This window comes from Thermobia domestica, chromosome 14, assembly GCF_964235325.1.
Source record: "Thermobia domestica chromosome 14, izTheDome1.hap1.1, whole genome shotgun sequence".
In the NCBI taxonomy this organism is placed as follows: domain Eukaryota; kingdom Metazoa; phylum Arthropoda; class Insecta; order Zygentoma; family Lepismatidae; genus Thermobia; species Thermobia domestica.
Genome location: NC_137467.1, coordinates 6,235,085 through 6,254,270, shown reverse-complemented (window position 1 = coordinate 6,254,270; position 19,186 = coordinate 6,235,085). Strand labels below are relative to the sequence as shown.

The following is a 19,186-nucleotide window of genomic DNA, read 5'->3' as shown; positions in this document are numbered from 1 at the left end:
CCGTATTTGTTTATTTTTTGCTTATTGTACTAACACAAAGTTTTGTTCCAATTCTTCGTGTAAATTTAGGCACTTCTGGCATACTGTTATTAGCACTTTTGATATTTCATGATCAAAGGTTTGGAGGGGTCTGTGCCCCACCTAAAAGTTTTTTCCAGGAAAATACAAAACACGTATTTTTTAATTTTATGTCCGCAATATCTGTTCACAATTTCGTTCACTTTGGTCCACTTGTTTTTGCCTTTCGGGCGTCAACTTTCAAAATTTTGGGTGAGGGCTTTTGCCCTCTAAAACCGTTTTTCAGCAAAAAATAAAATAAAGAAGCACTTATTTGTTTATTTTATGTGTAGTATCTACCTGCCAAATTTTATCAAAATCGGAGTGTTACACTTGGGAAGTGTTACTTGTTAGAATTATAACAACAACGCATTGTCCACAGTTTGGACACTGACTCAAAGTAATCTGACATAAAAGAACCTCAAAAGGGAAAAAGTAGGTTTATTAAAAAGTGCTTGAGGTTTGGTAAGGGACAGCTTCCAGGACCTCACGCTGGATACGTCACTGAGTCAATGCATTGTATTTGTTTCTTGCAAAACATGATAATTAGATGCGTAATATGTAAAATTATATCATAGTTTGACTTTTAATAGGTCTTTCCTTAATACATCCATATTATCCGGCGTTCTGCCTGCCTGTTTCATGTCGGATAAGCGAAACTCTACTGTATTTTCAAAGATAGCATATACACAGGGGCTAGAGGTCTGCACGGGCCGGAATTTTTAGAACGGACCCGGCCCGTCCCCTTTAATTTATAATCTATAGGCATTAGCGGATTAAGGGCGGAGCCAATGGAGCCCAGACTACGGGGCCCCAACCTCAGGGGGCCCTTTAAAATCCCTCTGTTTAATACTAAAATATAGTAATCAACTTATTATATTATAGGCTTCAGACCGATGCTATTTTTTTCCCCGCTCGTTACGCTCGCGGTATCGCTAGATTTAAGTCTTTCTATCAGCAGCATTTACCTGTTAATAATGAATGCAATTATTTAATTGTTAATAATGAATTAAGTAAACTAATTATTCTAAACTTGGAGCACATTCAAATATTACAGCATAGTTCTCGGTAGTTCCATAAGCCTATGAGGCTGTGGAAGGCAGAAGAGAAAATTTATGCACTGGAACTATTCTTAACATAGGGCCCCTTTAAAACAGTCGGTTCTAGGTCTCCAAAAGCCTTAATCCGCCCCTGTCTATAAGCAATATTTCACGAAAGCTGGTATTTTTTAACAAATGTGTCCATCATCAAGTTTTCATAAAGTAGTCCCTTTCTTCTTTAAGTAATTTCAGAGCCCACGGTGTTTCAGTGGTAGAGCCTTCACCTCTGGTGCATGGAGTCCTTGGTTCGATCTATGCTGGCGCCAAGTGAACCTTGTGCTGGACAAACACTGTGCGTGGGTTTTCTCGAGGTTCTCCCGTTTTATCCCACTTTCTTCACTCGATCATTTCATTCATTTCTTATCATCACTGTCTCCTTTAGCCTATCCAGCATAATCGTGGGACGTAAAACTTAAAGATTTCATTTCAAATCATTTCAATCAAAAAACAGTTGCAGGAAGTATGTAATTTCGAATAAAACAAACTACTATATACAATTCTGAGTATATTATTCTTTTATGAAATTCTCGCGAACCTTATTTCTAAATCGAAGGGTAAGAAGACTAAATTCACTCTCTTATTATTATAGATCCATTTCAATTGAAGCAGTTGGAATAGTTGAAAAAAAAAAAAAAAAAAAACATACCCTATATTCCAGTGTGCCACAATCGGTATAACGCGGCACACTGGTGTGTCCAGCAAAGTGAACTGTGTGACGCAAACTTTTTCCTATTATTTGCAAGAATATTTGTCGAGCTTCTGTTATTTATTATTATTATTATTATTATTATTATTATTATTATTATTATTATTATTATTATTATTATTATTATTATTATTATTATTATTATTATTATTATCATTATTATCAACGATTCTTCCATGGATCAGCTGTCTGCATACGGTTAAGCAACCACAAGTATCACATTGAGGGAATGAGTATAATTATTTACTTTAATAGTAATACAAAATCTATTTGCTTGTATATTCTACCGGGAATAACTGCATCCGTCTAGAAAGCTAGGACTAACAACAAAGGGATCCGAAGTTGTGACCACACACCGCCCCAAATCGTGAGTGCCACAAGTTCCCTTCTACGCCTTAGCACAATAAGGGCTGTTGCGTTCAGGGAGAGAGAGAAACAACTTAATTCCATTGCAGTTATATGCTTATTAAATGTTAACTTATATTTATAAATTATGTAAGTGATCGTATCGTTTTCTGTTTATTATTATTAATTCTTATTATTATACATTTCTTATTACGTTGATTGCCATGTGTATGGAATTCCATACACACGGCTCTCCTGTGCAGTAGAGCGTGATTATTTTCCATACGCAAACAATGTAGATATTCCAAGTTTGTTGTGTTCGTTCTATAGCTGTGTATGTAATTAGATACATATGGCGTAGAAATCAAAATTTAATGTCCATGCTACGTATATGCAAAACCATACACAAAGACAATGAGTTTGAGTTTAACGTCTCGCTCAGTAACGAAGCTATATGAGACGTCGGCCTACTGATTAACGTGGACTCCGAAGCACGTGAGCTCTCGCCGGGAATCGAAGCCGGGTCTTCCATGCCAAAGGCGCGTACGCTAACCGCTTAGCCACTAAGGAGCTCATGAACAGAGACATTTAAAACAAAGGCGAAAACAAAGATGTGTGATGTGATTTTGAGTTTAACGTCCCTTTCAGCAGCGAGGCTATATGAGACGTGGGCCTACTGATTAACGTAGAATCCGAACCACATGAGCTCCCGCCGGACGAAAACAAAGGCCTTCGGAATTGACAATAATCGTTTCGACATTTCAGTCGCACCTACATAATATTAACAACATTTTTACGATAATTTCGTAACATTGTATTATTTCTTTTGTTGATTAGCTTGGTTAGGCTTATTTAAACACTATTTTCTTTGCACCGACGTGTCACATCTCTTGGATGAAAATACACTAGCTCTCACTGGAAATCAAATCCAGAACCAATGCACTTGAACCATTTGACCACGACAAGGCACATTTAAAAAGAAGTTTCGATTTTGTTCGGAAAATTGTGATTAGGTGTAACATTAAAAAATATATTTAAGAAAGGATACGGAGCAAACGCACTGTACTTTCTCGCTCGAATTTTTTACACTGACTTATGTTAGGCTGTAACTATTATTGAAACTTTTATTTGGGAAATTGCGAATAAAATAATGTTTTGGAAAACTTTGCTAGAAGAAACTTTGCCCAAAAGTAAAGTACCCATTGGTCATATTTTCGTTAGAAATAACTTGATCCATATATTAGAATTATTAAGGATATAATTGTATGTGAACTATAAGCAAAAGCGTCTGAGTAATTTCTGAGAAAATCATGAAAAAAGTCACCCCCAAGAATAAATTATCCCTTGTGGATCTTTTCAGGACAAACGAGCTATGCTATATTGTTAGTGTTTTCGTAAAACATTTATTTATGAAATACGAACACAATCGCCTAAGTCGTTCTTGAGAAAATCGCAGGGTAAAACTTACTGTCAAAAGTAATATACCATTTCTAGTTTTTCCGGATGAGGGAATTATACCATATAGCTAGGTTATTTATATCACATGTTTTTATAAAATATGAACAACAAACATCTCCTGAGTGTTTTTTAGGAAGGTCATCGTGAAAAGCTTACCCCCAAAGGTAAACTCTTCTATCTGTAATTTTGACAGTATATCGAGTAATTTTTAAGCAAATCATTGGGAAAAAAAATCACTGTCAAAGTATCTCTTTTGGATTTTTCTTTTCGGAACAAGCGAGTTATACCATATTGTAAGATTATTACAGAAAATATTTTACTGAAATTAGAACAAATTTGTCTCAGTTATTACTGAGAAAATTGTCCAAAAAAATTCAACCCTTGAGAAAACCATTTCTTCTGTATGTTATCGGAATAAACGATTTATGCTGTATGTTAGTTTATTAATGAAACATTTCTTTACGAAATATGAACAAAATTGCCTGAATCGTTAATGGGAAAACTATTGGGGTAAAGCTCATCCTAAGATTAAGCTACTCCTTCGAACGAGTTGTTTGTTAGGTTATTAATGATACGTTTATTTATGAAATGTGATTGAGAAAATTCTGCAAAAAGAACGCATACCATACAGTAAATTACACCATATATATTTTTTCAGAAACATTATTCATATGCGGTGGAGATTCGTTAATAAAATATATATTTATAAAAAGTAAATAAAATCGTCACAGCTTTTTTTACTTGAGAAAATTCAATTGTTTTAAATTTTAATCCTTCAGTAAATTACCCTTACTTTTAGATGTCGAAGGACATAAAATTCGAAAGATAGTATGTTATTAAAACGTTATGTCTAGAATTCGGTCCAGATACGTTGAACAGTATGGCCTCTATTTGAGTGCGTGTAAAAGCGTGACGAACTGAGAGACGAATAGATGGACAGACATCGAAAAATCATTTTTTTGATATGTAGGAGCCATGTAACTTGAATTCATTGAAATCTGGTATTCGGTTTTTATAACCATAACCACACTTTCTTCTTTCGTCGCTCGAACGTGAAAACGAATAGGCCTACACCGACACGTAATGTGATAATTTCTAATCCCAAAAATTTAATTTTTTCTGTTTAATGTGTTGTCACGCTAGAAAAAGAAGCTTATGCATGTTCATTTTATTATCATAATTTTATTATCAGTTTTTCACGCTACTGTATAATTCGTCGGAAGCATTCGTGCTATTCACAAAGAAGCATTCTTGATTTTTTTTTTTTTACACAGACTTGCATTTGTTGCACTTGTTGATATGAAACAAAAGGGGAGAGAGAGAGAGAGAGTCAATACTCTAAAAAGGAACACACACACACAGAAACACTAGAACAGACAACGAGCTATGGCTGTGATTGTGTTCGTCACGCTGTGTGTAAGCTGCAGGTCGCGCTTGTTTTGTTTTTTATAGACACACTCGCAGTGAGTTGAAGTTTGAAGTTACTTCTGCTGTGTTTAAAAAAAAAAAAAAAAACGGAGAGGGAATGATTAAGCATACCATACCATAAACTAAAAACAATCGCTATTAGTAATAAATAGTAAGCTAATTCTGAATAAATACGTCATCAGAAAAACCAAAAGTTATTTCATTATTATATTGTTTCGGTTCTTATTAACATAAAAATTATGCACTTTCTACAATGTTTTTTAAATAAAAAAAATTGAACAGGATCGGATAGGATTCGATCTGGGGTCAAAACAGTATAAGAATTATTAATCTATCACTCTACCCACTTGACCACACAGACTTTCTTTTGTTGCCTATCTTCTTCTTAAGAAATAAATGCTCATGGCTATAGAGCATGTCACTTCCAAACTTAAGACAACAGTTTTTATGTTTGTTTATATATTTCCGTAAAACATCTTGGTTACAGAAGCTAATTTATATTTGGCAGGCAATTTACACCCTAGATTTAAGCCAATAAATGCAATATTTTACTCCACTGTTCCTTGATTCAATTCTCCCCCTGTTCTGTTACCAATTCTGTAATTCCCTCTACAATCGTGGTGTGCTACTCCAAAAATTCCCTCGAAAACAATATTGCCAGTATACACAAAACCAAACATAATTTTGTTTTTTGCTTATATTTTTATTATTTTATTATATTTTTTGGAAATATCTCCTTAGATGGATTGCTTTTTATTATGTCCACATACTAATAACTGAATTTTACCCATAAACATAAGGAAAATGAAATAATTGCGAAAAATCGTGAGTTACAGTATACGCGCAATTTTTTTTGCGCATGGGAGTACATATCGATCAAAAACATTGCTGTGTGGGGGGGGATATCGCGTGAGCGTGTGGGTGTCATAATAGCAGAATATTTGGACATGCGGAAGGTTAGTGTCAAATGGATCCCAAAATGTTTGAATGCTGACCAGAAGAGAACATGTGTGCAGATGTTATAGGAAATTTTGCAAAAGTTTCAAAACCCTGGTGATTTCTTGCACAGTATGGGGACAGAGAGTAAAACATGACTGCACTAGGGGACGCGGTGGCTCTCAGGCCCCGCCACGTGAACTTTGTGGTGGACAAACACCGTGTGCGTGGGTTTTCTCGGGGTTCTCCTGTTTCCTTCCACTTTCTTCATTCAACCACTTCATTCATTTATCATCATTACCGTCACCTTTAGCCTAGCCGACATAACCGTGGGACGTAAAACTTAAAGATTTCATTTCATTCCATGACTGCACCACTATGATCCAGAGACTAAACAGCAATCCATGGAGTGGCGCCACAGTGGATCTCCTCGACCGAAGAAGTTCCAAACCCAAAGATCAGCTGGGAAGGTGCCGGTGTCATCCTTATCAAATATCTTAAAAAGGGTGAAACCATCAATGCTGGGGTTTATTCCAACTATTTAATTGAGCTGAAGGAAGCTCTGAAAAAAAGGTTGGTGAAAAGTGAGCAGTGGTGTTCAATTTCTCCAGGACAATGCACCCTCCCACAAGGCTCATTAAACCATGCAATTGCTGGTGAATCTGGGCTTCATCTGTGTACCTCACCCACCCTACTCACCTGATCTGGCCCCCTCCGACTATCACCTCTTCCTACAGCTCAAAAAGCATCTCAAAGGAAAACATTTCCATTCGATGAGGCACTCATTGCGGAGGTGGAGGGCTTGTTTGCACAGCTGGACAAGACCTTCTATTTGCAAGGGTTAGAAATGTTGCAACAGCATTATGAAAAATGTATTAAGCTTCGGGGGAAATACATTGAATAGTGTATTAAAATGGTTCTTCCAGGTGATTTCATCAACTTTCCAGTCTCTCCTCGTATTATTAAGATTTGTGTGATGCATTTATCTGTACTGATATTTCTTTGAATAAAGTGGAAGGGGGCAAGGTGGTTCAGTGGAAGAGCGCTTACCCCTGGTGCCTTGGTTCGATCTCCGGTCAAGTAAGTTCGTTGGGTACTCCTGTTTCCCCCCCATTCTCATTTCGTCAATTCTTTCATCATCATTCACTTGCCATGATCTTCTATCTGAGATTTCATTTCATTTCATTTTGCTTTAGGCTATAGGAAATTGATGATTAATGAAGAGTAATGTATATGAAATAATTACTGCAAAGCTATTTTTTTCAGGTAAAGGGAGAACCCGGAGAAAACCCACGGGCACGAAGTTGTCTACCACATACTCGATATTGAACCACAGCCCTTCGCACCAGAGGTGAGTAATATACGTAGTACTGGACTACCTTACCCTAGTATTATTATCATCATTATTTTATGTGAGAACACAGAATACAAATATCTTTCTAAGAAAGAAGACAATAGAGCGTTTCTATTTCAACTGTGCCCCTTCTGGCGCTGCTGTCGATGTGTGTTTCCCCATATCTCCCTCGAAAGAGGAGGGACTAGTTGGTGTAACCGAGATCCTTCAATAGGTGGATGTGGACAGGGTTGCCACATTGAATTATTTCATGTGCTTCGCTGTCCTCTATCTTGTTAGCCATTCTAAGTAGCATACAATGTTCACTCGCCAAGACCAAACGACTGAATGACAAACTGGCAACACAGCTGAGGTCATTCACTTCTTTCCCCTAAGCAAAGAGTTGGGTTCCTCAGCAAGGGGGTTGGCAGGGGTAGAGCTGAAGTATCTTTCACATATTTTCCGAGGGAACACTTAAAATAAAAAGGCTGTAGTAGCGGAATGAGAAATATGATATTAAAATAAGCCTTATCCATTGGACAATTACAAGCAATCTTCAGACAGATTGATAACTTGTGTTTCTACATAAATATCAACGAATTATTGGTACTTACTTGCTCTTATAACTTGTCCGTAATGGATGAAGTCTTTCACTGATGCTCCTGCTGGTGTATGACCCAACATCACTGGAATAAGGGTCTGGAATAAATAGATAGAAAGCTGTGAATATACTGGTATAGACTGTACTGTATAAGGAAAAATGCTTTTGTGACTTAATTGATTTATATAAAGTTCAAATTAAAGTTAAACCTTATATCAGTTTCAAATTTCGAAACGTAAATTCATAACAAACTAACTCTATGACTTAAAGGACCCAGGGGTTTATCGCCACAGAAGCAAAAGAACGATATTGGATTCTATCCTATAATAAACAAATACAGGTGAGATTAGTTTCCCGAAGGTCTTGCTTTACATAAGCATACTATGTTTCCATATTCTTCTAGGTTCCTTTGATCTTGCATGATGCTGTGTGGAGTTCAGTGATGAAACAGATGATGAACTTCGTGACCTATGACCTGGAAGTTCTGGAGGCAGACAGACCCACGACCCACCAGACACAGTAATCTGGACAGACCCATGACCCGGAGAGACAATCAAATCTCGTCATTCACATGGGGAGTGTTCCGAGGCTACTAATACAGTTTTCTCTTCTCTTTCTGTCTTCTCAATAAATATAGTTTGTCGCTTTTTATTTGCGTCTGTGCGTGTCATAGCACTGTACTGAAAGATAACTACAAGGTTTAACTGAATGTACATGCGCCAGAATTACAAGGAAAAAAGTATAACACAGAAGTGCATTGATTATAAAAATCGTGAAATAGCCGATAACACTGCATAATAATTCGTCAATGTGATCTTACTGCGGACTGTGCATACCGGTGCGAATATGCCCGATATCTAGTGAGCCTGTCAAACGTCTGCCTACATACCGTACAACTTTTTTTATACCATTGTATATTTTACATGGTTTGTAAAATTACCTATGTATTACAGTAAAATATTTTACTACAGTCATAATTTTACTACTTTATCACAGTATAGCGTACAATAGTCTTTTTTCTCCCGTTTACCTATTATCCGGGTTTCATTTATTCCGAATAATCGGTACTCTCCTCTACATATTTTTAATTAAGAGCAACCGTCAAAGTTTAATCTAGTAAACGGATAAAACTTATCGTTTAAAGTAGGCCTGGGTAAAGTATCACTGAGCCCAAACAGTGATTTATTAAATCCCTTTGTATACTTTATGTTCAGTAACCATTGTATTATTTCTCAGTGAGGGAAGGCGAATAAACATGAAATTGTGTTTTAAATATTTGGGACACAGTCTCTTAATTAAGAAAATGTCCCATCGGGAATCAAACAAATGAATAACCAAGCTCGAGTAATGGGTATCATTAACCCAGTATGACATTCTCCAGTAATGTTGCGGATCTGACATTTTCGTTGCTTCCAGGTTGTCGAGGTTGTCCAGGTTAGACTGAGTCTGAAAAGCGAGACCCGGACAACTTGGAGCTGGTATTTTGACTGCTTCTGGGTTAGACTGAGTCTGAATAGTAAGACCCAGACGACGTGAAGCTAATATTATGGCTGCTTTCGGGTTAGACTGGGTCTGGAAACCAAGATCCAAACGACGTAGAGCTGATATTTTGATTGCTTCTGGGTTGTCGGGTCTGTCCGCTTAAACTGGGTCTGAAAAATGAGCCCCGGACGATGCGGAGCTGATATTTTGGCTGCTTCCGGTTGTCGGGTCTATCCGGTTTGAAAAGCAAGACCCGGATGACGCGGAGCTTGTATGTTGGCTGCTTCCGGATTGTCGGGTCTGTCTGGATTAGACGGGGTCTGAACATCGAAATCCGGATAAATGTCTTGATTCGGTAACCCGTGATCATTCCAGCAGTGCTGTGCACTCGCCAAATGCACCTGGTTTTCAAGCCCTGGTCATGGTTGGGAACGAACATTAATTGTAGGTACAGTCTTGGTGCTACTTAAAAACACAAAACACAAAGTCTTATAGACCTACCCAGAGATCTCTTACATAATGGTTTTCAATAAGTAGAACTATATGCATCCTATAGTTGTTTCCTTCTTGCCTTGGATGCGCGCGATCCCGAGTTCGATTCTCGGTAGGGACACTCGGTCCAAAATTGTAAAATGCTTATTCAATCCAGTCACCCTGAGTGAAGTTTTCCTCATTTATCCAGGCAAATGCCGGGATGGTATTTCACATAACGGTCTCAGGCGTTTCCTTCTTTCCCCAATTCCATCCTTCCTCTCTAATTCCCCGGGCAGTGAATTACGTGACGAAGCTAACATAGCCATATATGCCAAAAGCCCAGAGATCTAATTCCTAATTCAAGTAGTTTCCCTCTTAGGAGACTTGACCTGATAACCTGTAACCAGTGACAGTAATTTCTCCAGTAACCAATTTGTTCGGTCTTTTTAGGTCCTAAAGTCTTCCTCAAGAATTATTTTCCAGCACTGTCAGCTATGTTCATACTGTCTTGAATGATCAATTTTAGTGCTTAACACTCGTCTTGTCAAAAAAAAAAAAAAAAAAAAAAAAAACTTTTACTCATTTCTGTACTGCTTTGGTAATAAAAACTGAATTTCCTGTATAAATTACTTCTCATTTAGAATTTGAGTTCTTATAATGATTTTAAATTTTCAATATTTTTTTTCTCGCCGGTCCTAAAACTTTAATAACACATTTGCTTCATAGCATCACCGTATCCACATCTCTGTAGCATAATAATACAACGAAAAACTCAACAAAACAAAATAATCAAGTTTTTCGGAAGTCAAATGATTTCACATTCTGACTCCCGTGATAAAAATTGACAACTCTGTTCGTTTTGGTTGGTTTGTGATTTATAATTTAGTGTCCCCTTCAGCACTGAGGTCATATCAATATGAGACGGGGACCAATAGTTTAACGTGATACTCGACCCACAGAAGTTTCCACCTTGAACCGAAGAAAAAATCTGTCTATCACCTTGCACTTTTCATTTTACTGGTACAGAGTTAACCATGATTTTGGAAGGCTTGAACTGTTCTGACAAGAAACGGATATGAATGTGTCATTCGGACATCCGAATAAAACCTAGTCTATTCGATAAACATAACAAAGATATATTCATGCACAAAAAATTAGATGCCGTGGACGACGGAGTAAGTCCCTGGGGCCCACTAACCCTGTTAGTATAAAGAAAATCGTAGACCTGCAGTGAAATAGCTATAGCATCAACACTGTTCATTGGAAAGTCATGGTTTATAGTTCATTCTGTTCAGCATGAAACCAAATGCATCTCGAAAAATATTATAAGGGATAAGAAAATGTGTGCACCAAGTTTTGTATTGATAGACAGAATTGGCATGATGGGAAAGCTTTATTGGTGTACAAGGTTTTCTCTCATATCTATTCCATCTATCAATACAAAACTTGGTACACACATTTCTTATCCCTTACAGTAGTTTTCAAAATACATTTGGATTTTGTGCTTTTACCCGGGGCCATTCTAGAGGGGTCCAAAGATGATGGGACAGAGTTTTGGAGGAAATTTTCTCAACATTTTTCCTATTTTCTATCTTCAAGTATGTTATGGGCTCCAATACATAGCACCTCTGGAAAGCTTGTTTCCTGGTGAACAGAATGAACTATAAACCATGACTTTCCAATGAACAAAGTTGATGCAATAGCTATTTCACTGCGAGTCTACGATTTTCTTCATAGTAACAGGGTTAATGGGTCCCAGTGACTTACTCCATTGTCCATGGTACCTAACTTTTTTGTGCATGAACATATCTTTGTTATGTTTATCGAATGGACTAGGTTTGATTCGGATGTCGGGATGACAGGTTCATGTCCGTTCCTTGTGAGAATAACAAATACACAGGAGTGTTCCTCATCTTTATAGAAATACGAGTTTCGTATCTGTCGTGTTAAGTTTCTCTACAAATAGTAATGAACTGGCTAGCTGAGATACGAAGTAAAGCAACTTTCATCTGAAACTGATCGTCCTACGTAACATTGTCATCCAGTTGGCAAATGGAAAACAGGAATTTAATTTCCCGAAAGTAGATTTCTTTTGCCTTTTCAACTTTTTGATTTACAAAATACCTTGTGAAAATAATACTATTCGATCCATACATAGTATTAAAGATTTCTGCACTTACTCTATTGAGTTCCTGACTATCCCAACCAAACATAAGGAAAATGACATCAGCGCACATTTCCTGAAACACCTCTTCATTTCTGCAAAGTACTTCACCTAGAAATTCGTTGAGGCGGCCATTTGGAAGGAATTCGTCAATTCCCAGCAGCTGACTTAGGAACTGGCACGAAAAGAAATTTTCTATTAAAATTATATTCGCGAGTATAAATAGTAAAAAGGGCTCTTTTTTACAAAAAAAAAAAAAAAAAAAAACAGTCAAAGACAATACATACTTATAAGAATATACAGTGAGGATAATTGTCTAATTCTAAAAATATGAATAAATTTAAAGCTAGACTACAGAGCAATATTTATGAGTAATTAAACTTGAAATAACAATTAAATTCTATTTTGTATTCTAACGTGCTTATCACCTGTATAAGTTATACGTGGGGCACACTATATATTTTGAGATGCCACGAAACAAGAGGAGTGAGAGCTGGCAACACTGCATCAAAATAAACATAATCCTTCAGGAGTAAAGTCCTGACGCCATTTGCGTTGCTGATGTCACAAAGTGTACGTGGTACAGACAATATCTTAGCTAAACATCCAGCTAGAGGAGCAACGTACGGTTACAGACACTTGGTATACCGCAAAATGTTTACCTGCAGTGCTTGAGTAAGTTATTATTCGCGGGGTAATGTTGCATCACGACAATGCATCGTCAAACACGGCACAGCAAACAATAGTTTTCTTTTTACATGAAAATAAGGTGAAAATCATTCCGCATCCGCCCTACTCACCTGATTTGGCCATGTGTGAAAGTGCAAGCTTACGGTGAAAGTGCATTACCTCGAACAACAGTGTAAGCTCAAGCATGCTTGTTCCACAGTCAACAGTCGTGGTACCCAACGGGCACAAATACAGGACAAATGAAGTTGATCGTGCATTATTTATAAAACACTACCATATGAAATTCCCAACACTTCACTTAGTTTACGTAATGTTATTCTTCGATCTTCACGGACAATCACAGCAGCAGTATTGATGTTTCTTTCTGTCACAGCATAGGCCGAAACACTAGGTCCACCTTGCGTAACGCATGAACCTCGTCCTTCTTCGAATTCATTGAACCATCGGAACAATGTTGCTCGAGGTAATGCACTTTCACCGTAAGCTTGAGCTTTTCGTATGTTTCAGAAGCTGTATGGTTCAAGTGAAAACAAAGCTTTATTGCTCCATACTGTTCTTCTCGTGTAACCTCCATTGCATGCATATAACAAGCACGTTGTGAGGCGAAATGGAAGCAGTGTCTATGTCTAAAACACAGCGGATTACTCCCAACCTACCGATCGACAATGCTGCCACCTAGTGAAACTATACATGAAACACAATTCCACCGGCATTCAGCAACAAAGGAAACTGCGGCTCAATAATCATCTCAGTCTTTCTTGATCAGGCATCGTATATTAGAACTGCAGTGCAGTATTAAGTACAGTATTTACAGATGTGGACAAATTACGAGACGCATCCAGAAAGTGAGTTTCCCACGCGTCCCATAGCTAGAAAATCGTATGTTGCGAGAAGCGACTACATGTACGTGAGAGAGTAAGGTCCTAGCATGCCACATGCACTAGCGGAACTTCCCTAGTGCTCTCAGTACCATCGTGGCAGTGATTGAAGATGGACGTTCCTATTCCACCTCCTGCCGCGTGTGAACTGCGAGCAGACATAAAGTTTTTCAATGCATAGGGCATAGCATCGATTGAAATCCATCGTCAGTTGTATCGTTGCAAAAGTGTCAGTGCTGACCCTATGGGCCTTGCTTTGTGCTCTAGAGTCAGTTGCTTGAACACAAAACTTCTTGATCAACAGGCACTCCGTGACATTGGTGTGCAATAAGGAGCGGAAAATCTGTAGGAACTGCTTGCTCATGCCGTTAGGCCTATGGACCTGGCACAGCTGACGATGGATTTCGATTGGTGCTATGCCCTGTGCATTCAAAAATTTGATCACTGTTCGCACTTCACACGCGGCGGGAGCTGGAATAGGAACGTCCATCTTCAACCACTGCCACGACGCTACTGAGAGCACTAGGGAAGTTCCACTAGTGCATGTGGCATGCTAGGACCTTACTCTCTCACGTACACGCAGTCGCTTCACTTAACATACTGTTTTCTAGTTATGGGACGCGTGGGAAACTCACTTTCTGGATGAGCCTCGTATTAGCAATTTTGTGAAATTCATGCAAATTTGTTGATTTATTGTATTTCGTAAATTTTGCTGAAGTGATCTAGTCATTTGTAAGACAGCGCATGACAATGTTATCACTGAGCAACATTTATAACTAGTTACGAATTTTTACATGGCAGTTGAGTGATGATTCATCCAGTAATCTGATGCAACATGATTTCACATGGTTTTTCAGGGGAGGAATGTTTGAATGGAGGAAAAGCCCAAGGGGCAAGTAAATTTATCTTAGGAGATAAAATCACTGATAATATTCAGTTTAAAATCTTTCTTGATAGGAAAAGGAATTACTCGAGAAGTTACTGGTTCATTTACGAGTTTCTTGTGTGCGTATAGGGTGGTTCAAGTGTGATTTAGTGTGTTTTCTTGGAGAGGCTTCTTTAAATTGTTGTGAACTGTGGTTTTGGAGCAATAGGTACGAGAAAAGATGTGTCGCCAAAGAAACAAGGGATAATTCCGACTCTGTTGAACTTGAAAAGCATCTCCAAGTTGGAGATTAGCTGAAACGTAGGGGCCAGTGCATCATATGTTGCAAGATTTGCACAAAACTTACGGAAAGAATGCATTGTCACCAAAACGTAAAGGTGTTTTCGGTCGAAAATCATTCCTATCAACCTATGCAAACAGACTGCTACTAAGGGAATCAAGAAAAACGAAATTGCCTAATAACTTCTACACAACTACAGGGAATGCTTGCAAATGCTGGTGTCCATGTTTCATCGAGTACTGTTCGTCGCCGATTGTTTGAGAAAGGGCTGGAAACCAGGCATTCCGGAAATCAACAACAACTGACTCCGGCAATGGTGAAGAAACGATATCAACAGGATTTGACTGCAGATGATTGAGAAAAGATGTTTTATTTCTCATTTGAGTGTAACAATACATCATTTATCATTTAAGTTTAATTGGATAGGTTGCAAATATACAGGTTGCCAGTATTTTTGGTTACTGAACGAATTTTAATGTGATACATGTGGACTTCAGTAATTTTAAAGTCATTGAAATATTGCCATTTTTCCACAGGTTGATGAAACCATAATTTCTGTAGAAGAGGAAAACTCGCAGTATGTGAGAAGAACCGAAGGTGAAGTCTTTAAGACAGATTATGTAAGACAAAGTGTGAAATCTCCAACACGAGTGATGGCATAGAGCTGCATTAGTGTGAAAGGAACGGGACGTCTCTATGAATAGAAGGGAACACGAACGCAGGGCAGTATCAAAAACATCATAGAACATATTTTGCCAAAGTTGTGTGAATGGTTTTCGTGTGGTGACCCGATTTTTATGCATGATGGTGCGTCGTGCCACAAAGCTAAGGATATTTCCAAGTCTTTGGAGAAGAAAAGCGTCCTAGTCCTTCCGTGGCCTGGGAACAGCCGCGATATGGACGACACAGAGTTTCTGGGACCTTCCTGAAGAAAAAAGTTACGAAGCAGTATCCAACTTCAGAAACCAGCTAATAGAAGTGGTGAATAATGTATGGCACGGTGACCCAGAAATAAAGATCTTTTGCTGCACGTTAATAAACGAGATACCAAAACGAATCCAGGTACAATGTCAAGTCAAGGGTTTCCATACAAAGTACTTAAATACTGTAACAGTACGTAGAATGTAGTGGGATACAAAATTATTTAGATATTAAAACGTTTACAGACGTATTCTTGTTTTAATTTGCGATTTTCTTCGATTTTATGAGAAAATTCTAAAATTGCTAATACTTTGTCTACGTCTGTAGTTGTGAGCTCTGGGACCTGCGCTCATTCCCTAGTGTAACGAGAGTTCTTTTATACCTTCGATTCAATGTGGCTCAGAACCCTATCCAGCCTCTGTAAAATAGGTATTAGTGATAATGGTGGGCACAAAACCGATTTTTCGGTTTTTAGAAAATGTGAAACCGGTATTTGAAAAAAATTTAAAAACTGGATTTCCAAAACTGGTTCGATTTTCTTTCAAAAACAGGTTTTGGAAAACTAGTTCTGTTTACTATCAAAACCTTTTCGCTTCGTTGTTAGGTTGAATGAAAATGATTACCGCCAGAGCAAGAATAGATACCGACTTCGACAAAGCAGAAACCCCAAAACTCTTTTGGAGAAATTGGAAAACGGTTCCGATTAAAACCGAAACCAGTTTCTCTCAGTTTTCAGTTTTCTGATTTTTACAAACTAATTTCTGCTTATTTCTTTCTTTCTTACTTTTTTAAAATAAAAATATATTTTGGACCATCCCATTAAAGAAATAATAAGTGTAGGTACCAAGGCCAAACCGAGGACTAACATGGTGCTCTCTATATGATCTCTATTAATTGTAAAGATACGGAAAATTCACTCTATTCCGGTTTTCGAAAAGCTTATCCAGTATTACAAGGACGGTATGTCTCATAAAAATGACTTTAACTTGGTTCATGCTAGCGTGTTAAGGTAAGATGAAATTCAAGAAGACATTTCTTATTACTTAAATTGTACTTACGGATAGCGAATCAATGAAAGGAACCAGAAGACGAATAGGACTAGTAGTGTGAGTCAACGTAGCAACGGGAGCCATCAACATCGAAGCCTTGATCTTCTGATTGTACTCTGGTCTCTCAGACAACATCACGAGGTTAGAGGTTGTTCCCATTGAATGTCCAATGTAATGCAACTTCTCTTGTCCGGTCACGGACAACGCGTAGTCGATTTCAGCTGGAAGATCGTAAATTCCAACTTCATGCCAGCTGCAACAAATAATAATAATAATAATAATAATAATAATAATAATAATAATAATAATAATAATAATAATAATAATAATAATAACTCTATGGCCTATGGAACCCGGAGGTTCAATGCCGCGTTCACAGAAGCTCCCCACTGACTTCTATCCTTAGCTAACTGAGTTCAGTTTCTACTTTGTATTCCTATCTCTGCGAGATCCAACTTCATATTGTCCTCTCGTCTGCGCCAAGATCTTCCTAATGGTCGTTTTCCGATTGGTCTTCCAGTCAAGACTTTGAAAGCGTTTCTACTTTCTTCCATTCTTTCTACATGATCTGCCCACCTGAGCCTCCTAGACTTGACAACCCTAACAATGTTGGGTAAACCGTATAAACTATGTAGTTCCTCGTTATGAAGCTTTCGCCATTCCCCATTCTCGTTCCTCTTGGGTCCGAATATTCGTCTCAGGATCTTGTTCTCAAATACTTTCAGTCTATGTTATTTCTTGCGAGTAAGCGACCATGTTTCGCAACCATATAGAACAACAGGCATGATTATCGTTTTATATATTTTAAGCTTCAAATTCCTCGACAGAATTCGCGACGACAAGAGATTTTGAACCGAATAGTAACACGAATTATTATTATTATTATTATTATTAATAATAATAATAATAATAATAATAATAATAATAATAATAATAATAATAATAATAATAATAATAATGAATAATTTAACAAATTTAAAATTCTTATTAGGATTTGACAAGATTCGTAGGTGTAGTTTTACATGTGTTTTGATTAGAATAACTACCCAGCATTGGAAGGTATGTTTTAATTGCGTTTAGTTGATTGAATGACTGATTTCATTTGTCAGCACCGAATAACTTCGGATAACATCAATTAGATTTGGTAACATAAGTCACTAAAAACCTGCATAACACTGGCTATCTCACGTGGAACCGACCAACGTATTCTACATGAAGACATGAAACTGTAACACATATACAGGCTGACCCAAAAGTAGGTATACACCCCTGTATTGGTCAAGCATAACATTCTAGCTTATAGGTTTATTTGCTTCGGCTGTTCCGAGCTTAAGATATAAGTATAAATACATTAGGAACAAATGATAAAGAAACTAAGTCTACCTGATGGATAACAATGAGAAATTATATAAAAAGTAATGAGTTGATCAGTACGGGACTGTATACCTACTTTTGGACCACTATATATATTCTCTTTAAAATATATATTACTGCTTTGGTTAATTGGGGTTTTATTAACAATTCTACTTGATTACTTGTATCGTGTGATGGGCTACATTTTTACCACTTGGATAAGTAAGTTCTCAGACATCGCTCTTTATTCTTTATTCATAAAATAATAGATTTTACACATAAAATTTTATACTAGGCTATACTCAATGTACGCTTTATTTTTTTAACTAGTTTTGTTTATCAATAGTTGAAACATGGCGATGGTTAAACTAAATGTCAAAGCATGACTAAAGCATAGTAACAATCTTGTTTTGTTTTGGTGTAAACTTGTTTATAAATATCTTGATTGATTTAAAAGAAGTACATAATTATACTGAATTTGCCAGTGCGCATCTTTTTACACACTCCATGTTACATGCCGGCAATAATGCAGTAGTTTCGTATCAATGATATTAGAGTTAATCGAAACTATATTGCGATACATGCCATTAGACGTTACCTGAACTGCCAGAATTTGCTTCCGCTTGGATCCAACGTGGTATGATTCTTCGAGTAAACGTTTCCTCTTTCGTTACCTAACCATACATCATATCCAAGATCAGCCAGGATAAAACCTGAAAAAGATTGACTACTTTATGAACGAGTGTAGTAAATGTGCGTTACTCCCTCATTAATTAAATATATATTTTGCAAATACCATATTCATGTGAATAATACGAGGAAATACTTCTACACTGATCGGATATATAGTTTGTGCACAAACAAAACCAACCTTTTTTCTGTCGCAGTTCTAGATCTACGGGTAATAATTTATAATACAACGTAAGAGGAGGGCACTTTCCCTTTTGCCTCCTCGTAATAATGGGAAGCGACTAACTCTTTATTTTGGTATAATATTAGACTTGTTGATAATCCATAAGTGGTACTCTCCTCAATTTTATTGTTG

General features: G+C 37.3%; 1 protein-coding gene across 1 annotated transcript in view; it reads right to left on the bottom strand.

Annotated features, from left to right (window-relative positions):
* Positions 1-19,186, bottom strand: part of LOC145670560 (lipase 3-like) — a 37,639-nt gene that overhangs the window by 5,634 nt on the left and 12,819 nt on the right. Inside the window, exons 4-7 of the mRNA XM_081739365.1 lie at positions 18,740-18,854; positions 16,798-17,041; positions 12,101-12,259; positions 7,978-8,062 (exon numbers count right to left, since the gene is read on the bottom strand). Coding sequence (XP_081595491.1) covers positions 7,978-8,062; positions 12,101-12,259; positions 16,798-17,041; positions 18,740-18,854 — 603 coding nt within the window. The remainder of the gene's footprint in view (positions 1-7,977; positions 8,063-12,100; positions 12,260-16,797; positions 17,042-18,739; positions 18,855-19,186) is intronic.